Here is a 27,266-nt window from a genome sequence, read left to right on the forward strand (position 1 = left end):
CTTTCGTCCGATGTACTCCCATATGACCACGGAAGCCCAAAATTATTCTCCAATTTACGTTTTTTGCTGAGATAGCAGGATTATCAAAATCGGTTCATATTTAGATATAGCTCCCATATATATATATATATATATATATATATATATATATGTACGCCAGAGTAGGGGAAATATGGTAGAATGTTTCATATTTTAGACCCATTTTCAATGGGAGTTTAATCCAATTGACTCTATAGTTTCTACAGAGAATACACTTAATATGCTATTTAAGTGTGTCATCTTGTTCTAATATGGCCAAAATACCCACATTTTACACAAAATTCTGTGATGATTTCCCATATCGTAGTCATATTCTACACACTGTAATGCCAAACTTTCCACAGAATGGTCGAATTTTAAATAAAGCTCCGACTTGTGGAAATATCGCCCGAATGAGCCAAATAATATATCACAACCCACAATTGACCACATATCTTGGTGAGATTTAAAAATTGTAAAATCGCCACTGCTGAGTAAAAAAAATTTTAAATATTACTCAAATTGTCCTACACGCAAAGAAAAAAAACGTTTGGAAAACGTGTACCGAAAACGTTTTTCTTTTGTTATAGTTTTTTGAATTGCTTCGAAAATTTTAAACTTTTATCACCAAAAAAATTCGTTTGTTACAACATTTTTATTTTTTCAATAAAAAAAGTTATTTTTGAAATAACAACACAGTCCATTTCGTTTATATCAAACACTGTTCTTTTCTGACGTTAGGTCTTTAATAAGACACATTTTACAGTTCAAAATTTAATATAGTACAATGTAATGTTAAACATTTTTTCGGAATCTTCCGAATATATCTGGAATGTATGTAAAAAAAAAAACTTTGGCCGAAGCAGGGCTCGAACCCACGACCCTTGGCATGAGAGTCGGACGTAGCTACCACTGCTCCACGGTGCCAAACTAAATGTTTGTTTCTGTTAAATAAACTTTGTTTATTCGGTTCGTGGGCGCCGCAAGCTATGCTATATAAATATAACTTATATGGATATTTATCTATTGATGACCATAACAGGTACATAGCTCAGTGGTTAGTGTGTTGGCTTACAATGTGCATGGTCCGCGGTTCGATTCTCCGTCCAGGCGAAAGGTAAAAAAAAGTTTAAAAATTTATAAAATCGTATAATTTTTTCTACATTGTTGGTATTACAGGAAAAGGTGTTAAGAACTAAAAATCCTCGTGGATGTGAGAAAGATGTGAGGGACAATGCAAGTAGCAAGAAAATAATGTTTTTTTTTTGAGCTAGTCTTTATGAAATTGTTTTTACATCCTGGAAAAGAATAAACGTTTATCACAAAAAGTATATACTTTTCTTCCAAATACATTTCCTTACAGCGAAAAGCAAATGAGAAACGAAATTTGTTTGTCTAAAATTTCGTTTAGAAGGAAAGAATTATTTTTTTGCGTGTATATCTCGAATACATATGTATCGCCCGATAAATCATAAATGCTCTTTTGTACAATTGCATCAAAATTGCTCTAGCTTTATATTTCCCATATTTATACCCTTCACCACTACTGTGGTACAGGGTATAATAAGTTTGTGCATTTGTATGTAACGCCAAGAAATAGTGGTCATAGACCCATCTTTTAGTATACCGATCGGCTTAGCATTAAATTTTGAGTCGATTTAGCGATGTCCGTTCGTCCGTCCGTCTGTTGAAATCACGCTAACTTCCGAACGAAACAAGCTATCGACTTGAAACTTGGCACAAGTAGTTGTTATTGATGTAGGTCAGATGGTACGTATAGCCCCCATATAAACGGACCCCCAAATTTGGCTTGCGATTGCTCTAAGAGAAGCAAATTTCATCCGATCCGGTAACACAAATTTTGGTCTACATAATGGTGAAGGGTATAATATAGTCGGCCCCGTCCGACTTTAGACTTTACTTACTTGTTTTTTACTAACATAGTACACCATCCCAGGGCATTAGCCGACTTAAATTTTAAGTCTATAGATTATAAATTGTGTTCAGATGGAGTCAGATTTAAATGTATGTATTTGGGACAAAAACCTTTATATATAGCACCCAACACATTTGACGGATTTGATATAGTATCGAAAATGTGGATTGACAAAGTGGTGCAGTGTATAAAATCGCCGGCCCCGCCCGACTTTATACTTTCCTTACTTGTTTTTTGTTAATTTATAGATTATTTCTGAAAATCAAAGGGAGGGACTAAAATTTAAAAGATTCGTGTCCTAAATTTAGTGAAACAAAATTTAAAAGTACTGATCATTAATTTTATTTTAAATTAAATTTCATTATTTACAAGAAATTTGTCCTTATTGTGTAAATTGGATATCACAAAAGTTAGATAGCATAATCCTTCGTAGTAGGTTAATATTTTTTTTCGGTGTAAATTTATTTATTCGTAGATTTTCTTTATGTTGTGGTATGTATTTAGTCCAACCCAACCTTAGATTTTATTGACATGTTTGAATATCCAACTGATAATCTAAACCAATTTATAGACAGTTTATGGTAGTTATTTACATTGTAATAATGGATTTAAAGTTTACACTTACTTTTTTTGTATGTGAAACAGAATATTTACTATTTATATTGTTCGATGAATAATCAAATAATAAATTTTTTAATAATGGTAAAATAAAACGAAATATTTACAAATTTATTTTTATGCATCAATAAAAGGTTTTACATACTACTAATAAAAATAACCAAAATATTCCATACCATATAAATCTAAATAAAATATTTTATATATTTTCCAGTAATATTTACATTGCGAATTTCCTAGCAATAAATTCAAACTTCATAAGCTCAAATCACAAAAAAAAAAATACAAAATATCAAACAAAACAAACAGATAAATAACAAATATCAGCAAAGAACAATATCACCATCATCAGTCAGTCACAATGGATGAAATGCACTGGCATCATTTCATGATGATGATGCTGGCCGCAAACTGTATTAATTTAAATGTTATTATTTCATAATTGAATGCATATGCATTTGGACCCCAAATACACATGCAAGCCGGTTCTATTGTTTGCACAATGGCTACGAATGAAAATTGATTAATTTTATTTTATTTTTTTTTGTTTTTAGTTTTAGTTTTTCTTTGTATTCAAAAATTGCATGTTGAGTATTTGGTTTACCACTTAAAACCATACACATACCAGGGCTGTGGAGTCGAGCCAATTTTGCTCGACTCCGATTCCAGCATTTTTCTTCAGCTCGACTCCGACTCCGGGTAATATAACTAAATCTCATTTTAATACCATCAATTTGTAGTTCTATCAAAGGACTTAATTTCACATTAGATGCCAATTGAACTCTATATTTCAAATTTAGGGCAATGTTTAATAAATAAAATAATGATATAAATACCCATCATAATATGAGAAGATACCAACAGTATATGTATTTGTGGACCAAAATTATTGATACTATCTCAAATTCTTTAAATTTGTTGCGAGCTATATAAAGGTTTATGTTCCCATATGCATGAATTTGAATCTGAATCGATTTAGACACAATTGTATATACTTCTACAAAATCTATGTACTTTAAATTTAAAGTTATCGGACGTAACACAATTTTAACAAAAAATAAAAATGCAAGGAAAGTCTAAAGTCAGGCGGGCCGATTATAATATACTCTGCACAACTTTGTATTTAGATCTACATTTTGATAAAATCTCAAATCAGACTTCTACAAAATCTCGGGAAATATTTGGGAACATTTTTTAATTGTTTAGACAATTTCGCAAAAATGCATTTATGATTCATTCATTGAAAAATTTGAAAATTTGAGTTTTTTCTACAAGTTTTCGACTTAGCAGTGAGTATCAGTGAGCATACAATTTTGGAAAATAAAATTTTGCAAATAAAATAAAAAAAAATAAAATTTTGCAAAATTTTCTACAGAAACAAAATTTTGACTAAATTTTCTATAGAAAAATTTTGGCAAAATTTTTTATAGAAATCAAATTTTGACCAAATATATAGAAATAAAATTTTGAATAAAATTTTTATAGAAATAAAATTTTGCAAAATTTTTTTATAGAAATAAAAGTTTGAAAAAATTATCAATAGATATACAACTTAAAAAAAAATGTGTAGCAAACAAAATTTTGCAAAATTTTCTATAAAAATAAAATCTTGCAAAATAACGTATTCTATAGAAACAAAATTTTGACTAAATTTTCTATAGAAATAAAATTTTGACTAAATTTTATATAGAAAAAAATATTTCTATAGTAATAAAATTTCGAATACATTTTTTATAGCAGTGAGTACCAGTGAGCATCAGTAAGATAAAAATTTTGAGAAAATTTGCTATAGAAATAAAATTTGACAATTTTTTCTTATAGAAATAAAATTTTGAAAAAGTTATCAATAAAAATACAATTTTAGAAAAATTTGTGTGTAGTAAATAAAATTCTGCAAAATATTCTACAGAAACAAAATTTTGACTAAATTTTCTATAGAAATAAAATTTTGACAAAAAATTTCTAATAAAAAAATCTATTACTATAAAATTTTGACAAAATTTTCTGTAGAAATAAAATTTTGATCAAATTTTCTAATAAAAAAATCTATTACTATAAAATTTTGGCAAAATTTTGTATAGAAATAAAATTTTGCAAAATATTCTATAGAAACAATATTTTGACTCAATTTTCTATAGAAATAGAATTTTGACTAAACTTTCTATAGAAAAAAATATTTCTATAGTAATAAAATTTTGAATAAATTTTTTATAGAAATAAAATTTTGACAAAATTTGCTATAGAAATAAAATTTTGACAAAACTTTTTACAGAAATAAAATTTTGACAAAATTTTCGAAAAAAAAACAACTTTGAAAAAAATTCTATCAATATTCCACATATGTATATGGCCTTAAAATAAAATTTAAAAAAAAATAATAATTTCTGGCATTAAAATGGATCGATACAGCCCATCTGCTAGTCTAACAATCTAGGAAACATCAAAAGATAGCCGTAATTGGAAGTTGATTTTCATTTACAATCATGCTGTACATTGATCGAATGAATAACGCAATGGAAACTAATTTGCGTAAAAATTTAGTTACAAAATGTGAAGTGTTTTAAAAAATTTGGTTTAGCCGGAGTCGGAGTCGAGCAAAATTTTTACGACTCCGACTCCGACTCCAGCAAAATCTTCAGACTCCGACTCCGGCTCCACAGCCCTGACACATACACCAGCAGACACACCCGCACACACACATATACATACACCTGGGTATCCTTAGAAAATACTGCTATCCATAACCACCAAATCCATTGAAATATAATTCCATACATTATCCAACATTCAAATATGGAGGATGATTGGATATTGGTGTATTTGTGAATGCATTAGATATTCCATGATAGGCAATGCTACCAAGATTTAACAGCGAAATTGAGTATTTTAGTAAATCGAAAAAGTAAATAAAGATGGAAAATTGAATATTGCTAAAGAGTTTTACAAATATTTTCTCGACTCCATAGTCAAGTAGTTACCTTAATTTTTTTTCGAAAGACTAGCAAAATTGGGTTGATTAGCATGTAAATAGGAATAATAAATTGTTCAAAACCGCAGTAGCCCACATGTCCTCATATATACTGAAAGAAATATCTACATAATATAAAAGTTTACGCAATCTAAATTTTTGGACACTCAAGTAATACAATATTATAGAAAGAGAAAGTTTATAGCCTTTGCATTAATAATATTTCCTTAAATTTGATACTTGAATTTTTAAAATTGGCCTTCCCCCAATAAATTAAGGCGTATTTTCATAAATCAACATTTTTTTTTTTGATTTAAACAATATTCAATTCAAGAATATGAGATGATTTTTAACACTTTATTTAAAAGACGTATTTTTTTCTATTTGAAAAATAAGCAGTAAAACAAATAAATTCAAATTTGATTTCTAGTATCAAGGACGTAAAACTCAAAATTAGAAGAGAATTGTGTCTTAAATTTTTCCTTACATCAATTCTCTGCTTCCTTAGCAAAATCATTAGTGTAAAGGCAATCTTTTTGGAATCGGGCAAGTTTTTTTTAGTGAAGAGGGAACGAATGAAATTTAATCTTCCAAGAGGATCCGGAAGTCAAATCTGGGGATCAGTTTATATGGGGGATATATATAATTATGAACCTATATGTCAAATTTTATGAATGGTTTTTAGAAAGTGTATACTAACATCATGACTCTACTTTTTTAAAAGCAACATATTATAATGAAGACAACCATTATAAGGAAGAGAAGGCATTTAGCATTTATAGATTCAAAGGTCATCTGATCTTCCTTTCTATTCTTATCTTATTTACGGACTCACTGTCATTAAGCATTTTCCAAATTATTTTGCAGATCCCTTTTCCGAGTCATTGAGCCCATATCGGCCTACAGACATATATTATATAAAATTTATTTCTATAGACAATTTTGTAAAAAATATTATTTTTATAGAAATTTTGTCAACATTTTATTTCTATAGAAAAATTTGTCAAAATTTTATTTCTAAGAAAATTTTGTCAAAATTGTATTTCTATAGAAAATTGTGTCAAAATTTTATTTCCATAAAAACTGTGGTCAATATTTTATTTCTATAGAAAATTGTGTCAAAATTTAATTTTTGTAGAAAAATTTCTCAAAATTCTTATAGAAAATTTTGTCAAAAGTTTATTTTTATATAAAATTTTGCCAAAATTTTATTTCTATAAACAATTTTGTCAAAATTTTAGAAAATTTTTTGAAAATTTTATTTCTATAGAAAATTGTGTCAAAATTTTATTTCCATAGAAAATGTTATCAATATTTTATTTCTATAGGAATTTTTGTCAAAATTTTATTTCCATAGAAAATGCTATCAATATTTTATTTCTATAGAAAATTTTGTCAAAATTTTATTTATATAGAAAATTTTGTCACAATTTTATTTCCATACAAAATTTTGTCAAAATTTTATTTCAAAATAAAGTTTTGTCAAAATTTTATTTCTATAGAAAATTTTATTATAATTTCTACAGAAAATGTTATTACAATTTTATTACAGAAAATTTTGCCAATTTCATTGCTAGAGAAATTTTGGTAAACATTTTAATTCTGAAGAAAATTTTGTCAAAATTTCATTTCTATAGAAATTGTTATCAAAATTTTATTTCTATAGAAAATTTTGTCAAAATTTTATTTCTGCAGAAAATTTTGTCAACATTTTATTTCTATAGAAAATTTAGCCAAAATATTATTTCTATTTTTTCAAAGTTTTATTTCTATAGAAAATGTTATTATTTATTATCATTTCTACAGAAAATGTTATTAAACTATTATTAAAAAAATTGCCAATTTCGTTGCTAGAGAAATTTTTGTCACAATTTTAATTTTTTGTCAAAGTTGTACTTCTATAGATAATTTTTTCAAAATTTTATTTCTCTCAAAAATATTGTCAACATTTTATTTCTAAAGAAAATTTTGTCAAAATTTTATTTCTATTGAAAATTTTGTCAAAATTTTATTCCTATAGAAAATAGTGTCAAAATTTTTTTCTATAGAAAATTTTGTCAAAATTTTATTTCTATAGAAAATTTTGTCAAAATATTATTTCTATAGAAAATTTGGTCAACATTTTATTTTTATAGAAAATTTTGTGAAAATTTTATTTCCATAGAAAATGTTGTCAAATGTTTGTTTTTTCAAAATTTTATTTCTATAGGAAATTTAAAATTTGTCAACATTTTATTACTATAGAAAATTTTGTCAAAATTTTATTTCTATAGAAAATTTTGTCAAAATTTTATTTTTATAGAAAATTTTGTCAAAGTTTTACTTCTATAGATAATTTTGTCAAAATTTTATTTCTCTCGAAAATATTGTCAACATTTTATTACTATAGAAAATTTTGTCAAAATTTTATTTCTATAGAAAATTTTGTCAAAATTTTGTTCCTATAGAAAATAGTGTCAAAATTTTCTTTCTATAGAAAATTTTGTCAAAATTTTATTTCTATAGAAAATTTTGTCAAAATATTATTTCTATAGAAAATTTGGTCAAAATTTGATTTTTGTAGAAAGTTTGGTCAAAATTTTATTTTTATAAAAAATTTTATCAAAATTTTATTTCCATAGAAAATGATGTCAAATGTTTATTTTGTCAAAATCTTATTTCTATAGGAAATTTAGAATTTGTCAAAATTTTATTACTATAGAAAATTTTGTCAAAATTTTATTATACCCTTCACCACTACTGTGGTACAGGGTATAATAAGTTTGTGCATTTGTATGTAACGCCAAGAAGGAGTAATCCTAGACCAACCTTTTAGTATACGGATCGGCTTAGAATTAAATTCTGAGTCGATTTAGCGATGTCCGTCTGTCTGTCTGTCTGTCTGTTGGTGTATTTTTGTGTGCAAAGTACAGCTCGCAGTTTTAGTCCGATTGTCATAAAATTTGGTATAGGGTCCTGTTTCGGCTCAAAGACGATCCCTATTGATTTTGGAAAAATCGGTTCAGATTTAGATATAGCTGCCACACTGTTAGAAAAATATGTTTTTCATATGTTCCGATATAAACAAAATGTGTTTCGGGCACGATTTTAAACCACAATATATTTAAGTGCGAACATGTAATGTTCCTAAACTAACACTAAATGTTTGGGACATCTATGTTAATATGTTAGAATATATTATGTTTGGGGCATGAATGTTTCATAAAAATCATATGTGTGAATACAAACATATATAAATTTACAAATTTCGACTAAACATACATATGTTGTGATATTTTATTCAAAGCGACAGAGAGAGAGTATAGAGAGAAATAGAGATGGAAACCGGGAGACTTGACGAAAGATATCAATATAACACAGCAAAAGAGTCAAAAGAGAACAATTTCTGTGAAACCGCTTGTATGTTGTTTCGGAAAACTGTTTTATGATAAGGCCAAAAATTTGATATGCTTAAGTCTAAATATTATTTAATTTGAATAAAGAGAATAGACATTCGGAACCAAGAGAATAGACATTTGAAAACCAACCAGCATATGTTTTCGCCTGAGAGCAGCATTTTATGTATGTGTGGACATGTGTTTTGTTTATCATTTTGGTACTGTGGGCACAATTTGTTTCTTGGTTCATTAAAAGAAATCAGGGGTCTTCATAAAAATAGCGAAAGGGCATTATACACTTTTTAGAGTTGGGACAGTAAAATGAAATAAGGAGGAAATAGTGAAAAATTACACAGTAAAATGTAAAAAAAACAAACTTTAGTTCCTCTTTAGTAGTCCACGAGGAGTTGACGGACACCATTAAATATAAAAGCGGGCATTAAGTTCGAGTTTTACAGCTAAAACAATTTAAAAAGTTTATTTTCTTTAAAATGAATTATTAAAGAAAAATAAAAGGAATTTTAGAGCGATGGTGTTAAATGCTAGTAAAAAACTGTTCACTCCTAAATAAATGTATGTTTATATTATAAAATTATGTATGTATGTTTATACTCGACTCCACGTTCTTCTTTTGTTAGTTTTTTAATTCCTTCCAAATTTTAAAGTTTTGTCCAAAAACAGTTTTTTATTACAATATTGTTATTTTTGCAATAAAAAATAATATTTTATCCAAAAAGCAGTCAATTTCGTTTATATCAAGCACTGTTACTGACTATAAATCTTTAATAACGCACATTTCGAAGTTTCATTTAAAAAAATTTAATATAGTATAAATATAAATGTGTAAATTAAAAAAAAAAAAAAATGTTCGGTCGGAGCAGGGATTGAACCCACGACCCTTTGCATGCAAGGCAGACATGCTAACCACTGCTCCACGTGGCAAACAAATGTATGTTTCTGTTAAATAATGTAATGTTTGCATGGGCTCGTGGGCGCTGCAAACTATGCTATATAAATGTAACTTAAAACGATAATTATCTACTGGTGACTATAACAGCTACGTAGCCCAGTGGATAGTGTGTTGGCTTACAAACTGTATGGTCCTCGGTTCGATTCTCCGTGCAGGCGAAAGGTAAAATTTAAAAAATTTATAAAATTGAATAATTTCTTCAACATTATTTGTATTACAGAAAAAGGTGCCAATAACTAAAAAATTTGAAAATTACGAGTATGTTAGGGAATGAGCACAATCGTGTTTGGGAAAAATTCTTCCAAGCATATAATATTTTTGGCTCAAAATGCTTCCAAACATATAATATGTTCACATAAAACAAACATATTAATGTTTCGGCAGTATGCAATAATATATGTGCTTCCTGCAAAATATGTTTGGAACATATGTTAAAGAAGCGATTTTTTTTGAGGGTGCATATATATTTTTTACCGATCTGGTCATAATTGGCGTGTATATCAACCAATCTTCCTCAAATTCCGTACATCCGAATACTTTATGAGTCTCGAAAAACTCGCAAAATATCAGCCAAATCGGTTCCGATTTAGATATAGCTCCCATATAAAGCTTTCGCCCGATTTACACTCATTCGCCCTCAGAGGCCAATTTTTTGCTCCGATTTAGTTGAAATTTTGCACAGGGAGTAGAATTAGCATTGTAACTATGCGTGCCAAATTTGGTTGAAATAGGTTCAGATTTAGATATATCTCCCATATATAGCTTTCGCCCGATTTACACTCATATGACCACAGAGGCCAATTTTTAAGTCCGATTTAGTTGAAATTTTGCATAGGGAGTAGAATAAGCATTGTAACTGTGCGCGCCAAATTTGGTTGAAATCGGTTCAGATTTGGATATATCTCCCATATATAGCTTTCGCCCGATTTACACTCATATGACCACAGAGTCCAATTTTTAACTCCGATTTATTTGAAATTTTGCACAGGGAGTAGAATTAGCATTGTAGCTATGCGTGCCAAATTTGGTTGACATCGGTTCAGATTTAGATATAGCTCCCATATATATGTTTTTCTGATTTCGACAAAAATGGTCAAAATACCAACATTTTCCTTGTTAAATCGCCACTGCTTAGTCGAAAAGATGTAAAAATGACTGTAATTTTCCTAAACTTCTAATACATATATATCGAGCGTTAAATCATAAATAAACTTTTGCGAAGTTTCCTTAAAATTGCTTCAGATTTAAATGTTTCTCATATTTTTTACTAAAATTGTGTTCCACCCTAGTGCATTAGCCAACTTAAATTTTGAGTCTATAGATTTTGTAAAAGTCTATCAAATTCTGTACAAAGTGATATTTAAATGTATGTATTTGGGACAAACCTTTATATATAGCCCCCAACACATTTGACGGATGTGATATGGTATCGAAAATTTAGATCTACAAAGTGGTGCAGGGTATAATATAGTCGGCCCCGCCCGACTTTAGACTTTCCTTACTTGTTTTTATAGAAAATTTTGTCAAAATTTTATTTTTATAGAAAAATTTGCCAAAATATTATTTCTAAAGCAAATGTTTTCAGAATTTTATTTCTATAGAAAATTTTATTATTTATTATTATTTCTACAGAAAATTTTATTACAATTTTATTGTAGAAAATTTTGCCAATTTGATTGCTAGAGAAATTTTGGTAACAATTTTAATTCTGTAGAAAATTTTGTCAAAATTTCATTTCTATAGAAGTTTTTTATCAAGTTTTTATTTCTATAGACAATTTTGTCAAAATTTCATTTCTATAGAAAATTTTCTTAAAGCTTTATTTCTATAGAAAATTTTCTTAAAGTTTTATTTCTATATAAATTTATTTCAAAATTTTATTCCCATAGAAAATTTTGTCAAAATTTTATTTCTATAGAAAATTTTATAAAATTTTTATAGCTATAGAAAATGTTATCAAATTTTGATTGCTATAGAAAATTTTTCAAAATTTTATTTCTATAGAAAATTTTGCCAAAATATTATTTCTATAGAAAATTTTTTCAAAATTTTATTTCTATAGAAAATTTTATATATTTTTTTTATTATTTCTACAGAAAATGTTATTAAAATATTATTAAAAAAATTGCCAATTTCGTTGCTAGAGAAATTTTTGTCACAATTTTATTTCTATAGAAAATTTTGTCAAAGTTCTATTTCTATAGATAATTTTGTCAAAATTTTATTTCTCTCGAAAATATTGTCAACATTTTATTTCTTTAGAAAATGTTGTCAAAATTTTATTTCTATAGAAAACTTTGTCAAAATTTTATTTCTATAGAAAATTTTGTCAAAATTTTATTTCTATAGAAAATTTTGTCAAAATTGTATTTCTATAGAAAATATTGTCAACATTTTATTTCTATACAAAATTTTGTCAAAATTTTATTTCTATAGAAAATTTAGCCAAAATTTTATTTCTATAGAAAATTTAGCCAAAATTTTATTTCTATAGAAAATTTTTATTTTTGTAGAAAATTTTGTCAAAATTTTGTTTCTATAGAAAATTTTGTCAAATTTTTTTTTTTGTATAGAGAATTTTATCAAGGTGTTATTTCTATAGAAAATTTGTGAAGTACCTCTCAGTTGTAGATGAATATTTCGCAAAATCTACCAAACCATTAACAGTGTTACCAATCTTCCAAACAGTTAAACAATCTACTATTTTTGTTAGAATTCTATCATCAACTGCACATGTACCTCGGCGGTTCCCAACCGTGACAAGCTGTCGATTTGAAACTTGGTTGTTATTAGTGATTTAGGTAGGATTGTATTGAAAATTGGGCCATATCGGACCTCTTATAAGTACAGCCCACAAATAAAACGACTCCAAGATTTGCCTTACGGACCCTCTTGGAAGTGGAAATTTTCATCCGATCTAAAGTATAGATATGGTCTTAAAAATATTGAAATTTATATAAACTCTTGTTTATTTTTGTTAATATAATATTTCTTAACATAAAATCAAATTTTATACAATATTTCTTTCTTTCATTTCAGGTGAATATTCAGCCTCAGCCATAACATCTGGTGTGGCAAATATTAGATTTCATCAACATAGACCCTTTATCATTCAACTATTTGTGGTGATTGTTTCATTTTACATGAAACCTCAATATTGTTGGCATTTTACAAACTGTCACATGATGCGAAGGTATAGTGGCGGTTAATTGATTGTCATCAACTTCAAATGTTTTAACTTTGTTATTTAATATTTATGAATTTAATTTGTTTTCGGTTTAACCCCATACTGTATTTATTATCTGTATCAAAAATACTATTATTACTATTATTATTATTATTCAGTTAATTAATTGTGTCACAAAAGACTGCCATAATTTAAAGAAAGTAAACATTATTATAATTATTAAATATAATTAATTATGTATTGTATCATATAAAGCATACAACATAAAGATCGAAGACCGCGAACGAGTGTAACAAATTATTTATATTAATTTGTAATAAGGTATAGCACACACACACATAGCCTCTCTTTCGAAAACGAACATTATATTTCCATTGTAATGTAAATACATAAACACTTAATACACTCGACCACACACACATACATATACACCCACAAACACTCAACCAAAGCACCCACACTAAATTATATGCATACATACATTAAGGTGATAGGTTTAATTAAGTAAATATTATCGATATGTTTAATATTCTGGAAAATTACACCACAATAAAACATACGTATATATATTAATAAAAAATATATATTAATTTTTAATAATAAAAAAATCTAGATGTAATTAATGACTATCAATATTTGTTTGATTACGTATGGAAATTGAAGTTAACAAGTAAGTAAATTTCACAGGCAGTAGATATTGTATCAGCATTTGCGAAACGCTGCACAGTGTTTCGAAACTTCGACTAGGCCGGATCGTACAAAATTCTACTAAAACCTGTCAAGTGAATGACTTGTGTTACAGTTGTTACAGAAAGTTCGGCCAGGACGAATTTTATGTACCCTCTGCCATAGATTGCTTATAAATTAGTACTAAAGACTGACATATGAAATCGAATTACTTGGGTTACGATGACAAGGCATCTTAAAAGTTTTCTATAGAAATAAAATTTGGACAAAATTTAATACATAAATAAAATATGGACAAAACTTTCGGTAGAAATAAAATTTTGACAAAATAGAAATAAATTGTTGAAATTTTTTTTATGTTTCTTTACAAAACTGTCGATAGAAACAAAATGTTGACAAAATTATCGATTGAAATAAAATTTTGACAAAATTGTCGATAGATATCAAATTTTGACAAGATTTTCGATAGAAACAAAATTTTGAAAAAATTTTCAATAGAAACAATATTTTGACAAAATTCTCTATAAAAACTTTGACAAACTTTAAAATACGTTTATTGTATTGTTGGTAGTTTTTTGGTAAAATGTTCTTAAAATTTTGTTAGATTATTTATGCCACTAGTGGAAACTGGAAGTCAAATTTTGGGGTTCGGTTTATATTGGGGGCTATATAAAATTATAGACCGATATGGACTCCATACAAATGTCAATCTGATCGGATGAAATTTACTTCTCCAAGAGGCTCCGGAAGTCAAACCTGGAATCGGTTTATATAAATTTCAATTTGAAGTCAAATCTAAGGATACCCAGCAAAAAAGTTCTGGAAGTTCTTCTCAAGGCACAACTTTAAAAGAACTTCCAAAAATGCTCTCCCAAAGATATTCTTTATTTTAACTGCACAGGAAGTTCATTTGAATCCATTTTTTTATAACTCGCTTTTTTCATATTTTCATGGGATATTTATTTTTGTTGTTTCAAATAGGTTAAAAACAGATTAAGAATTAATAAAATGGGGTAAAACTATTTAAATTTTGCCGTAAAAAATGCTAAATCCTTTTTAGAAAAATTGCGAATTTTAGAAAATATTTGATGACAAACATTCCGGACAAGCGTTATAATGCATTAAAAATTACAAAAATGCAAAAAATATTTATTTGTCAAAACATCATGAAATTTCTTAATTCACATCCAAAACACTGAATTCGCTCACACCTTAAGAAGTGATGCAAATTCAGTGCAGCGGCTGTTGAAATGGTGGACATCCGTCCAATGACAAGCCCATGTTAAATTCAACGCTTCTGCGTCAATTTGGCATCACTTCCGGATTCAAAAAGAACATTTTCACTACTTTTTTGGCGACGCTGTTTTTACTGGGTAGCTTTATACGGGGCCTGTATGTAACTATGAATCGATAAGAACCAAATTTTGCATGATCACGGGATTGCATTTCAGGATCGGATGAAATTTGCTTCTTCAGGAATTTCAAGAAATCAAAATTGTTGGTATCATTATATATACCCACCAAAAATGTTCTTTTGGGATACGGAAGTGGTGCAAAATTGGCGTAGAAGCGATGAATTTTACATGGACTGTATGTCGACCACTTCAACAGTACCCAGCAAAAAAAAAGCTTCCAAAAAAATAGTTTGGATCCCCAATCTGTGATCCGGAAGTAGTGCAAATTTGGATCATCTCCAATGAATTTTACATGGGCTTGTCATAGGACGGAAGTACTCCCTTTTTGGATCCATTGTATTGCTTTAGAAGTTGTGCCCTGGAAGTTAATTTGAATGAAGAAATTTAAAAAGCGAAAAAAAAACAATTTTTTTTCAACCAATTTCACTTTTTTCTCATCCATATGTTTTATTACACAATTATTTCCTATTATCTAATTTTTACAATTTGAAAAACTTTTTCGCTCCGACCAGAGATTGAACCTGGGTTTGCTGGCACCATAACAGAACGCCTTAGCACACTCAGCCACAAATGTTTGTGATATGATCGTAATACGACACCAAGGAATAACATTCTAATTGCTTCTTGAGATGTTCTTTATTAGTATGAACAAAAAATAAGAAACGCAGGTTCAAATCTCACCGGCGGCAATTTTTTTATCAAATATTTTTCTAAAAAATTATTTTTTTATGTCATGCATCGTTTTTATTTTTGTTTCGGCATATATTTTCGTATAAATATATTTTTTCCATTAAAAATCAACAAAAAATTAAAAATTCTCGTAATTTGCAAAACCTTCTCAAAAGAACATCCATAGAAGCGAAAAAGTCAAACGGCACAGGTTCAAATCCCAGCGGGGATGAAACTTATTTTTTTTATTATTGTTTTACTTTTTTATTAATTTCTATTTTTTTTATTAGTTTTCTATTTTTTGTAAAATTTTATTGTACAAAATTTGCACTCAAAATAGCCTGGTTGCGTTCTTTCTAATACCTGTCCACAAGGACTGCATCGGAAGTAGAAAAAAATCATTGGGGGATCCCAAGATGCGCTTTAGAAGAAATGTTTGTGCACTTGTCTAAAAGGACTGCATCAGAAGTGGAAACAATTGTTGGGGGATCCCACGATCCACTTTAGAAGAAATGTTTGTTGACTTGTCCAAAAGGACTGCATCGGAAGTTGAAAAAACTCGATGGGGGATTCTGGGATAGGCTTTAAAAGAAATGTTTGTGGAACAACTTCCATTTTTTTGCTGGGTAGTTGCACTGGAGTTGCATCAGTTCTTAAGGTGTGATTAGAACTCTTAAATCTTCTTAACATCGTCTTCTATATTGTAAGTTAGCCCATATGGGGTATATGTTAGACAAAAAGGCAGATAAATAGTTCTGTTCTTGACCGGTTTATATAGAGGAGTCTATAAATAATTAAAAACCTACATTAATCAGATTTTGTGCGGTTTTAGATAGCCAGAAGTGAAATATGTTTTATGGGGCTATATATAATTATCAACCGATATGGGTCAATTTTTGTGTGATTTCCAAATTTTAGCAGGATCAGACGAAATATACTTATCCAGGAGGCTCAAGAAGTAAAATCTAAAAAATTATGGACCGATATGGATCAATTTTTGCATGCTTGTTAAAGGTCATATATTTACACAACATACCAAATTTCAACCGGATCGGATGAAATTTGCCCCTCTAAGAGTCTCTGCAAGCGAAATCTGGGGATCGGTTTATTTGGGTCCTTCAAATACAACTACTTGTGCCAATAGTCTATAACTTGTTTCGTTGGGAAGTGATTTCAACAAATAAACGAACATCGCTAGATCGACTCAGATTTCCAGATTTCCATATATGTACTTTATGGGGTCTGAGATCAATATTTCGATGAGTTACAAACGCCCCTATGGTGTAGTGTAAAAAAAAGTGAAAATTTCCCATTAAAAATATGCGAAAAGGCGAATTATAAAAATTGTAACTAAAAGAGCATCCAGTGTAGGTAAAATAAAGAACATCCTTGGGAGGATATTTGTGGAAGTGATTTTTAAGTTGTTCCTTTAGAAGAACTTCATTTCTTTTTGCTGGTTATAGATATGAGTTGGAAGCCCGCAATTCCAAGGTTTGCATTTTCGATTAGGTGATGAGCCAACAAACACTTACCCAGCAAAAAAAGTAATGAAAATGTTCTTTTTGGATCCGGAAGTGGTGCGTAATTGACGCAGAAGCGATGAATTTAACATGGGCTTGTCATAGGTTGGATGTCCTCCATTTCAACAGCCGTTATACTGAATTTGCATCACTTCTTTAGATGTAATCCGATTTCAGTGTTTTGGATGTAAATTAAAAAATTCTCTTATATTTTGTCAAATAAATAATTTTTATAATTTTTTATAATTTTTAATAGATTCTAACGCTTGTTGGAAACATTTGACCTCAAATATTTTCAAAAATTCACAATTGTTTCAGATTGAAATTAGCATTTTTTTTTCGACAAATTTAAATGATTTGTACCATTTTATGAATTCTTACTCTGTTTTTAGCCTATTTGAAACAAAACAAGTATATACGGCCATAAGTTCGGCCAGGCCGAATCTTATGTACCCTCCACCATGGATTGCGTAAAAACTTATACGAAAGAATGTCATCCACAATCGAATTAATTGGGTTGTGGTATCTTAAAACTTCTTAACATCGCTTTCTAAATTGTGAGTAAGTCCATACGTGGTATATATTAAACGAAAAAGGTATGTATAGGTAAGTCTACAAATAATTACGAATCAATATGGACTTTTGCACGGGATCGGTTTATATGGGGGCTATATATGATTATGGACTGATATGGACCACTTTTGGCATGGTTGTTAAATATCATGTACTAGCATTACGTACCAAATTTCAGCCGGATCGGATGAAATTTTCTTCTTTTAGAGGCTTCGCAAGCCAAATCTGGGGATCGGTTTATATGGGGGCTATATATAATTATGGACCGATGTGGACCAATTTTTGCATGGTTGATAAAGACCATATACTAACACCATGCACGAAATTTCAGCCGGATCGGATGAAATTTGCGTCTCTTAGAGGCTCCACAAGCCAAATCGGGGGATCGGTTTATATGGGGGCTATATATAATTATGGACCAATCTTTGCATGGTTATTAGAGGCCATATACGAACACAATGTACCAAATTTCAGCCGGATCGGATGAAATTTGCTTCTCTTATAAGCTCTGCAATCCAAATCGGGTTATCGGTTTATATGGGGGCTATATATAATTATTGACGGATGTGGACCAATTTTTGCACAGTTGTTAGAGCCCATATACTAACACCATGTACCAAATTTCAGCCGGATCGGATGAAATTTTCTTCTTTTAGAGGCTTCGCAAGCCAAATCTGGGGATCGGTTTATATGGGGGCTACATATAATTATGGACTGATGTGGACTAATTTTTGCATGGTTAATAAAGACCATATACTAACACCATGTACCAAATTTCAGCCGGATCGGATGAAATTTGTTTCCTTAGAGGCTCCGAAAACCTAATCGTGGAATCGGTTTATATGGGGGCTACATATAATTATGGACCAATGTGGATCAATTTTTGCGAGGTTGTTAGAGACCATATACTAACACCATGTACCAAATTTCAGCCGGATCGGATGAAATTTGCTTCTCTTAGAGCAATCGCAATCCAAATTTGGGGGTCCGTTTATATGGGGTCTTTATGTAAAAGTGGACCGATATGGACCAATTTTTGCATGGTTGTTAGAGACCATATACTAACATCATGTACCAAATTTCAGCCGGATCGGATGAAATTTGCTTCTCTTAGAAGGCCTGCAAGCCAAATTTGGGGGTCCGTTTATATGGGGGCTATACGTATACGTGGACCGATATGGCCCATTTTCAATACCATCTGACCTACATCAATAACAACTACTTGTGCCAAGTTTCAAGTCGATAGCTTGTTTCGTTCGGAAGTTAGCGTGATTTCAATAAACGGACGGACGGATGGACATGCTCAGATCGACTCAGAAATTCACCACGACCCGGAATACTTTATGGGGTCTTAGAGCAATATTTCGATGTGTTACAAACGGAATGACAAAGTTAATATACCCCCAACCTATAGTGGAGGGTATAAAAAGAAAACGATCTCAAGCTTGATTAATTATTTTCTATTGGATAAAAGAAAGATAGAATAAAATCAAAATTTCTAACAAAAAAAAAATTTTTTTAATTACCCATTAACCCCCATTTTCATAAAGCTCCGTTAGTGTTCCGTTAACTAACCAACTTTTAAACCATATTATGAACGAAGCTGTCATCTTGTATATATATTCCATTTGCTAGTTAGGAACTTAACTGACGAAAATTTTTCAGTTAAAGTTAACTGGAGAGAAGATATTTGCAATTTACTTTCTGTTAACTGGCAGTTAAAGCCTAACGGAGCTACATGAAAATGGCCGTAAAAGTATGAACAAATCAAGTTATAAAAAATTGAAATAAAAGAACTTCCTGGGTAGTTAAAATAAAGAAAATCAATGGGAGTGCATCTTCTGGAAGTGCTTTTAATGTTGTGCCTTTGGAAGAATTTTTTTTTTTGCTGGGTAGTTATAGGTACCTTTTTTCAAGCAGACAATATCAATGTTAATAATATCAAGCTCGTTCAAAGATTTTAAGGTTCTGCTATTCCTCCAGATTAATATGTACCATTGAAGGAAGCTTTTTCGCTAAAGTTCCGTAGGACAAGAGAGAGATGAGAAGGTCTTCAACCAACACATGGACTGATTTGATTCCAGCTTCACAAAACTCCAATCTTGGTTAGGCTAAAACATCGAAGGACCACGCCGTAAAATCTGTGGAATGGAGACTTTGGATTTACTATTTAAGATTTTCTAAAGAATCAAATAGCAAAGAGGCTCACATCTACCGTCAAGGAATTTATAATATAATCTAGACCATAAATGGATTAAAGTATTTTCGAACCTTAAAAATCATCTACCATACAATCATAGGATGGTGTATATAAAGTGTGTCATTTTATTCGAAACACATTGAAATATCCATTTTTTACCACATAAATGTAAACAACCTACAGCCTTCAAACAGGCAAATATGAGGATGATCATAGACTTAAATTTTCTGATGTGATCCCATAGAGGGCACGGTCACGTCAAAAATCACAAGGTATGCGTATAGAATATTAACAAATATATGACAATTATTATTTGAATTTTCATACAATTAGACCCACTGTTCCCCACTTGTTATTTTAAAACAACCCGTTTATTTATTTTTAAATCTTATTGTGGAATGTGCATATTTTCATATAAATAAAAAATGTCGATAAATTTATGTTTATCAAAAATTCAGTGATGACATATTTTCAGCGATTTTTCACCTGAAACATAACATTCGATATATGTTAAAGGTTTCGCTTCGATTATCATAAAAACGGCTTATAATTTTTCGACATATTGCACTTTCAGTTATCCGAAATATCTGTTTATTTATATTACAGATTAAAAATGTAATCAAGGTAAATGAATATGGGTAAAGTGGTGTTACCATGCAAAGTATCACATATTGTAATTTCCACGAAATTAACATTTTCATATGAAGAGTGTATTTCACAACAAAATAAGGTTACCAGACGATATTTATTGGAGAAATAACTTTTTGTTATACCCTTCACCACTACTGTGGTACAGGGTATAATAAGTTTGTGCATTTGTATGTAACGCCAAGAAGGAAAAGTCTGAGACCCATCGTTTAGTATACCGATCGTCTTAGAATTAAATTCTGAGTCGATTTAGCGATGTCCGTCTGTCTGTCTGTCCGTCTGTCTGTTGATGTATTTTTGTGTGCAAAGTACAGCTCGCAGTTTTAGTCCGATTGTCCTAAAATTTGGTATAGGGTCCCGTTTCGGCTCAAAGACGATCCCTATTGATTTCAGATTTAGATATAGCTGCCATATATATTTTTCACCGATCTGGTCATAATTGGCGTGTATATCAACCGATCTTCCTCAAATTCCGTACATCCGAATATTTTATGAGTCTCGAAAAACTTGCAAAATATCAGCCAAATCGGTTCAGATTTAGATATAGCTCCCATATATAGCTTCACCCGATTTACACTCATTTGCCCACAGAGGCCAATTTTTTGCTCCGATTTAGTTGAAATTTTGCACAGAGAGTAGAACTAGCATTGTAGCTATGCGTGTCAAATTTGGTTGAAATCGGTTCAGATTTAGATATAGCTCCCATATATAGCTTTCGCCAGATTTACACTCATATGACCACAGAGGCCAATTTTTTGCTCCGATTTAGTTGAAAGTTTGCACAGGGAGTAGAATTAGCATTGTAGCTATGCATGCCAAATTTGGTTGAAATTGGTTCAGATTTAGATATAGCTCCCATATATAGCTTTCGCCCGATTTACACTCATATGACCATAGAGGCCAATTTTTAACTCCGATTTAGTTGAAATTTTGCACAAGGGGTTGAATTAGCATTGTTGCTATGCGTGCCAAATTTGGTTGAAATCGGTTCAGATTTAGATATAGCTCCCATATATATATTTTTCTGATTTCGACAAAAATTATCAAAATACCAACATTTTCCATGTAAAATCGCCACTGTTTAGTCGAAAAGTTGTAAAAATTACTCTATTTTTCCTTAATTTCTAATGCATATATATCGAGCGATAAATCATAAATAAACTTTTGAGAAGTTTTCTTAAAATTGCTCCAGATTTAAATGTTTCCCATATTTATACCCTTCACCACTACTGTGGTACAGTGTGGTACTAACATTGTGTTCCACCCTAGTGCATTAGCCGACTTAAATTTTGAGTCTATAGATTTTGTAGAAGTCTATCAAATTCTGTCCAGATCGAGTGATATTTAAATGTATGTATTTGGGACAAACCTTTATATATAGCCCCAACACATTTGACGGATGTGATATGGTATCGAAAATTTAGATCTACAAAGTGGTGCAGGGTATAATATAGTCGGCCCCGCCCGACTTTAGACTTTCCTTACTGGTTTTTAAGTTGAAAACTCATTTGGAATATGTGGAATAATAGAAAGGGGATTTTTAAAATAAGAAGTTAACAAGTATATAACGACCAGACAAAGTTCTACTAAGGACTGTCATCAGAATCGAATTACTTGATTTGTGGAAACAGTTATCGTTGCCCAAGTAAACATCCTAACATTGCCTTCTACATTGTATATATACGGTGTACGAAATTTAAACTGGATCGGATAAAGTTTGCAACTACAAGATGCACCAAGTCAAGTCTGATTTATATGGGGGCTATATAAAATTATGGTCCGAAGAATTTGCATACCTAACAATTTAGGGATTTGTTCAAAATAGGAGTCAAATATTTTGGTATACATAGTGGTGAAGGGAATAACATGGTCGTCCCCGCCCGACTTTAGACTTTACTTACTTGTTTTTTTTTTTGTAATTTTTATGTAAATTTTTAATTCCCTACAAAATTGAAAACTTTATTTTTATTTAAACGAAACTAGAATCTGTTCACCTTTATAGTGCATATTTGCATGCTATCAGGCAAAGATTTTATATAACTTCTCTCAAATATACAACCAATCACACAAACATAAGACATTGTGTGTGTGTGTGTGTATATGTTTGCAGTATTATCCATATTCATACAGTCAGTTACTTATACACAGCCCCACTCACACACACACACGCATGCCCATGAAAGTTTAGTGTTATAGGTGTCAACTAAATTGCACTGCTGCTTGTTTGCATTCAGGATGCCGAAAATAAGAAAATGTGCTGCAATTTCTAAAGCAAACTTTAAATAACACTTTGCTACAAGACCCCAGAGGGAACCGGCATTGTTCCAATACACACACCTACACATACATGCAGCCACATAAGTTCTCTCTTGCAATTTCGAATACAATGTATTCAAGGAACTAAATTTATTCATATGTGAAGTGGTGTTCTTGATTTTTGTTAAGAGCAATACCAAATATAATACAATTTGATATGGTGGGTTACGGGGGTTGAAGAATTTAAGAAGCATTCACTATACAGGCATATTCCCAAATGTAGCAGTGCATATAAGTCGTATAGTATGTTACATATACAGCAAATGGCAATGTTGAGATTTGCAGTTGGAAATGTTCAGTTATCTCATTTTAGAACTATGCTCCGTATAAATGAAGATTGGGACATTATATTTGAGGGTAATGTAAATATAATTAGAAAGGTAAATTAAAAAGAAAATAGTTAATGCTTGAGTTAAGAAATTTTAAATTTTGTTCAGATTTCTAGACTGAGAATGCAAGTTTATCTTCAAAAACTGAAGAACAAATTTTAAGGTTTGATATAATTAATTCTGAGCAGTTACGTAACATGATATGATATCATGAAAAATTTGGAGGTCTTATTTGCTAAGAGCTGGTACGAAAAATGACATGACATGTTTATATTGCGAGCTAGGTTAGGTTAGACGGCAGCTCGGTGTATCAAGCTCACTTGGACTATTCAGTCCATTGTGATACCACAGTGGTGAACATCTTTCTTATCAGAGAGTGCTGCCCGATTTTATGCTAAGCTCAATGACAAGGGACCTCGTTTTTATAGCCGAGTAAGAACGGCATTCCACATTGCAGTGAAACCACTTAGAAAAAGCCACCGTGGTGCAATGGTTAGCATGCCCGCCTTGCATACACAGGGTCGTGGGTTCAAACCCAGTTTCGACCAAACACCAAAAAAAGTTATTCAGCGGTGAAATTTCTGAATGTTTCAAAGCTTCTCTAAGTGGTTTCACTGCAATGTGGAATGTCGTTCGGACTCGGCTATAAAAAGGAGGTCCCTTGTGATTGAACTTAACATAGAATCGGGCAGCACTCAGTGATAAGAGAGAAGTTCACCACCGTGATATCACAATGGACTGAATAGTGAGCCTGAAATATCGGGCTGCCACAATACCTAACCTATAAAAGGAGTAATTGGACAACAGAACGGGGAGTAAGCAGAGTAAATCTCAACCTCAAAAAAAAATTAACTAAACCTAGGAAGACCATCGCCGTCTTAGCATAGCGTCGCCTACGAAGTGTAATGTTCGTTGGAACAAACTCCTCCTTCCTTAGCCCGTGAAGTATAAATCTTCGATGGACAAACTCCATCTCCCTTTGCCTGTGATGTATAATCTTCGATGGACAAACTCCTCCTCCCTTTGCCAGTGAAGTATAATCAGACGAACTCTTTCCCCCGCTCCTGCGAAGTATAATCTTCGGAAGATACATGCCTCTCCCCGCCAGCGAAGTAAAATCTTCGTCGGACAAACCTGCGAAGTAAAATCTTCGTCTTTGCCGGCGTCTGCGAAGTAAAAACTTCGGCAGATAAACTCCTTCCTCCTCGTGTATAATTTTCGTCAAACATCCTTCTTTCCCCGCGCCTGTGAAGTAAATATTCATCAGTCTTCTTAACATACGTTCCCGTGCACGATACCCGGCCTTGTATCCAACAGTAGGAGTCGTACCTCGAGACCCGTCCGTCCATCCCCAGCATTGTGGACAAACTACGTATGGACAACCTGCGTATGGAAATCTGAACTGAAATCTGAAGCGCGACAATAAATAATTGTAAATGTGAATGAAAATAATAACACTAGTTTACAAAAATAAAAAAAAATTTCATGTACACTTGATGAAAATCAACTTTTCTTATGCATTTTGAGCTGCAGAATTCGAAAAAATTAAAAAAAAAAAAAAACAAGTATATACGGCCGTAAGTTCGGCCAGGCCGATGCTTATGTATCCTCCACCATGGATTGCGTAGAAACTTCTTCTAAACACTGCCATCCACAATCGAATTACTTAAGTTGCGGTAACGCTTGCCGATGGCAAGGTATCTTAAAACCTCTTAACACCGTCTTCTAAATTACAAGGTTGTCCATACGTAGTATATATTAAACTAAAAAAAGGCCGATTAAATACGTATATAATTAAGTTTAAAGTTTCTATAGAAATAAAATTTTGACAAAATAAAATTTTGACAACATTTTCTATAGAAGTAGAATTTGGAAAAAAGTTTCTATAGAAATAAAATTTGGAAAAAATTTTCTATAAAAATAAAATTTTGACAAAATTTTCTATAGAAATAAAATATTGACAAAATTTTCTATAAAAATAAAATTTTTACAAAATTTTCTATAGAAATAACATTTTGACAATGTTTTCTATAGAAATAAAATTTTGACCATGTTTTCCATAAAAATAAAATTTTGGTAGATTATTTTTGGCTCTAGTGACAACCATGAATATGAACCGATATGGACCAATTTTTGTGTGATTGGGGACCGGCTATATATAACTATAGACCGATATGGACCAATTTTGGCATGGATATTAGCGGCTTTATACTGACACAACGTTGCAAATTTCAACCGGATCGGATGAATTTTGCTCCTCCAAGAGCTCCGGAGATCAAATCTGGCGAACGGTTTATATGGGGGCTATATATAATTATGGACCGATATGGACAAATTCTTGCGTGTTTGTTAGAGACCACATTCTAACACCATGTTCCAAATATCAACCGGATCGGATGAATTTTGCTCCTCCGAGATGCTCCGGAGGACAAATCTGGGAATCGATTTAGATGGGGGCTATATATAATTATGGACCGATATGGACCAATTTTTGCATGGTCATTAGAGATTATATACCAACACCCTGTACCAAATTTCAGCCGGATCGGATGAAATTTGCTTCTCTTAGAGCGATCGCAAGCCAAATTGGGGGGTCCGTCTATATGGGGGCTACACGAAAAAGTGGACCGATATGGACCAATTTTTGCATGGTTGTTAGAGACCATATACTAACACCATGTATCAAATTTCAGCCGGATCGGATGAAATTTGCTTCTCTTAGAGCGATCGCAAGCCAAATTGGGGGGTCCGTCTATATGGGGGCTATACGAAAAAGTGGACCGATATGGACCAATTTTTGCACGGTTGTTAGAGACCATATACTAACACCATGTACCAAATTTCAACCGGATCGGATGAAATTTGCTTCTCTTAGAGGATTCGCAAGCCAAATTTGGGGGTCCGTTTATATGGGGGCTATACGTAAAAGTGAACCGATATAGCCCATATGCAATACCATCCGACCTACACTAATAACAACTACTTGTGCCACGTTTCAAGTCGATAGCATGTTTCGTTCGGAAGTTAGCATGATTTCAACAGGCGGACGGACGGACATGCTCAGATCGACTCAGAATTTCACCACGACCCAGAATATATATATTTTATGGGGTCTTAGAGCAATATTTCGATGTGTTACAAATGGAATGACATAGTTAATATACCTCCCCCCCCCATCCTATAGGTTAGGTTAGGTTATGTGGCAGCCCGATGTATCAGGCTCACTTAGACTATTCAGTCCATTGTGATACCACATTGGTGAACTTCTCTCTTATCACTGAGTGCTGCCCGATTCCATGTTAAGCTCAATGATAAGGGACCTCCTTTTTATAGCCGAGTCCGAACGGCGTTCCACATTCCAGTGAAACCACTTAGAGAAGCTTTGAAACCCTCAGGAATGTCACCAGCATTACTGAGGTGGGATAATCCACCGCTGAAAAACTTTTTGGTGTTCGGTCGTAGCAGGAATCGAACCCACGACCTTGTGTATGCAAGGCGGGCATGCTAACCATTGCACCACGGTGGCTCCCCATCCTATGGTGGAGGGTATAAAAAGGGAGCTAAAAATTGCAAAATTGTCATGATGGGCGCATTATTGGTAAAATTAACAAATTTTAAGGAATTTGAGCTATTTTGTGGGAGACATTAAATTAACTTACGTTGACAAAAAAAATATTAGAGTCATGGACATTTTCTTAAAACATAATAATTCCATGAACTAAAATAGAATTAAATCGGCTTTAGTGAAATAGAGGGTTCACTTTTTTGGAGTTTACCAAACAAAAAAATCTTATTTGCAATTTTTTTCTATAGAAATTTTTGTCAAAATTTTATT

The 27,266-nt window shown here is 31.2% G+C and overlaps 1 protein-coding gene across 2 annotated transcripts in view; it reads left to right on the forward strand.

The window, feature by feature from the left end:
- dpr15 (defective proboscis extension response 15) overlaps positions 1-13,703 on the forward strand; it is an 87,291-nt gene extending 73,588 nt beyond the window's left edge. For both annotated transcript variants that reach the window (XM_075289711.1, XM_075289712.1), the window contains one exon: positions 12,927-13,703. In XM_075289711.1, the coding sequence (XP_075145826.1) occupies positions 12,927-13,096 (170 nt within the window). In that variant the 3' untranslated portion in view covers positions 13,097-13,703. The remainder of the gene's footprint in view (positions 1-12,926) is intronic.
- The last annotated feature ends 13,563 nt before the right edge of the window (positions 13,704-27,266 follow it).

This window comes from Haematobia irritans, chromosome 1 (genome assembly GCF_050003625.1).
Source record: "Haematobia irritans isolate KBUSLIRL chromosome 1, ASM5000362v1, whole genome shotgun sequence".
Classification (NCBI taxonomy): Eukaryota; Metazoa; Arthropoda; class Insecta; order Diptera; family Muscidae; genus Haematobia; species Haematobia irritans.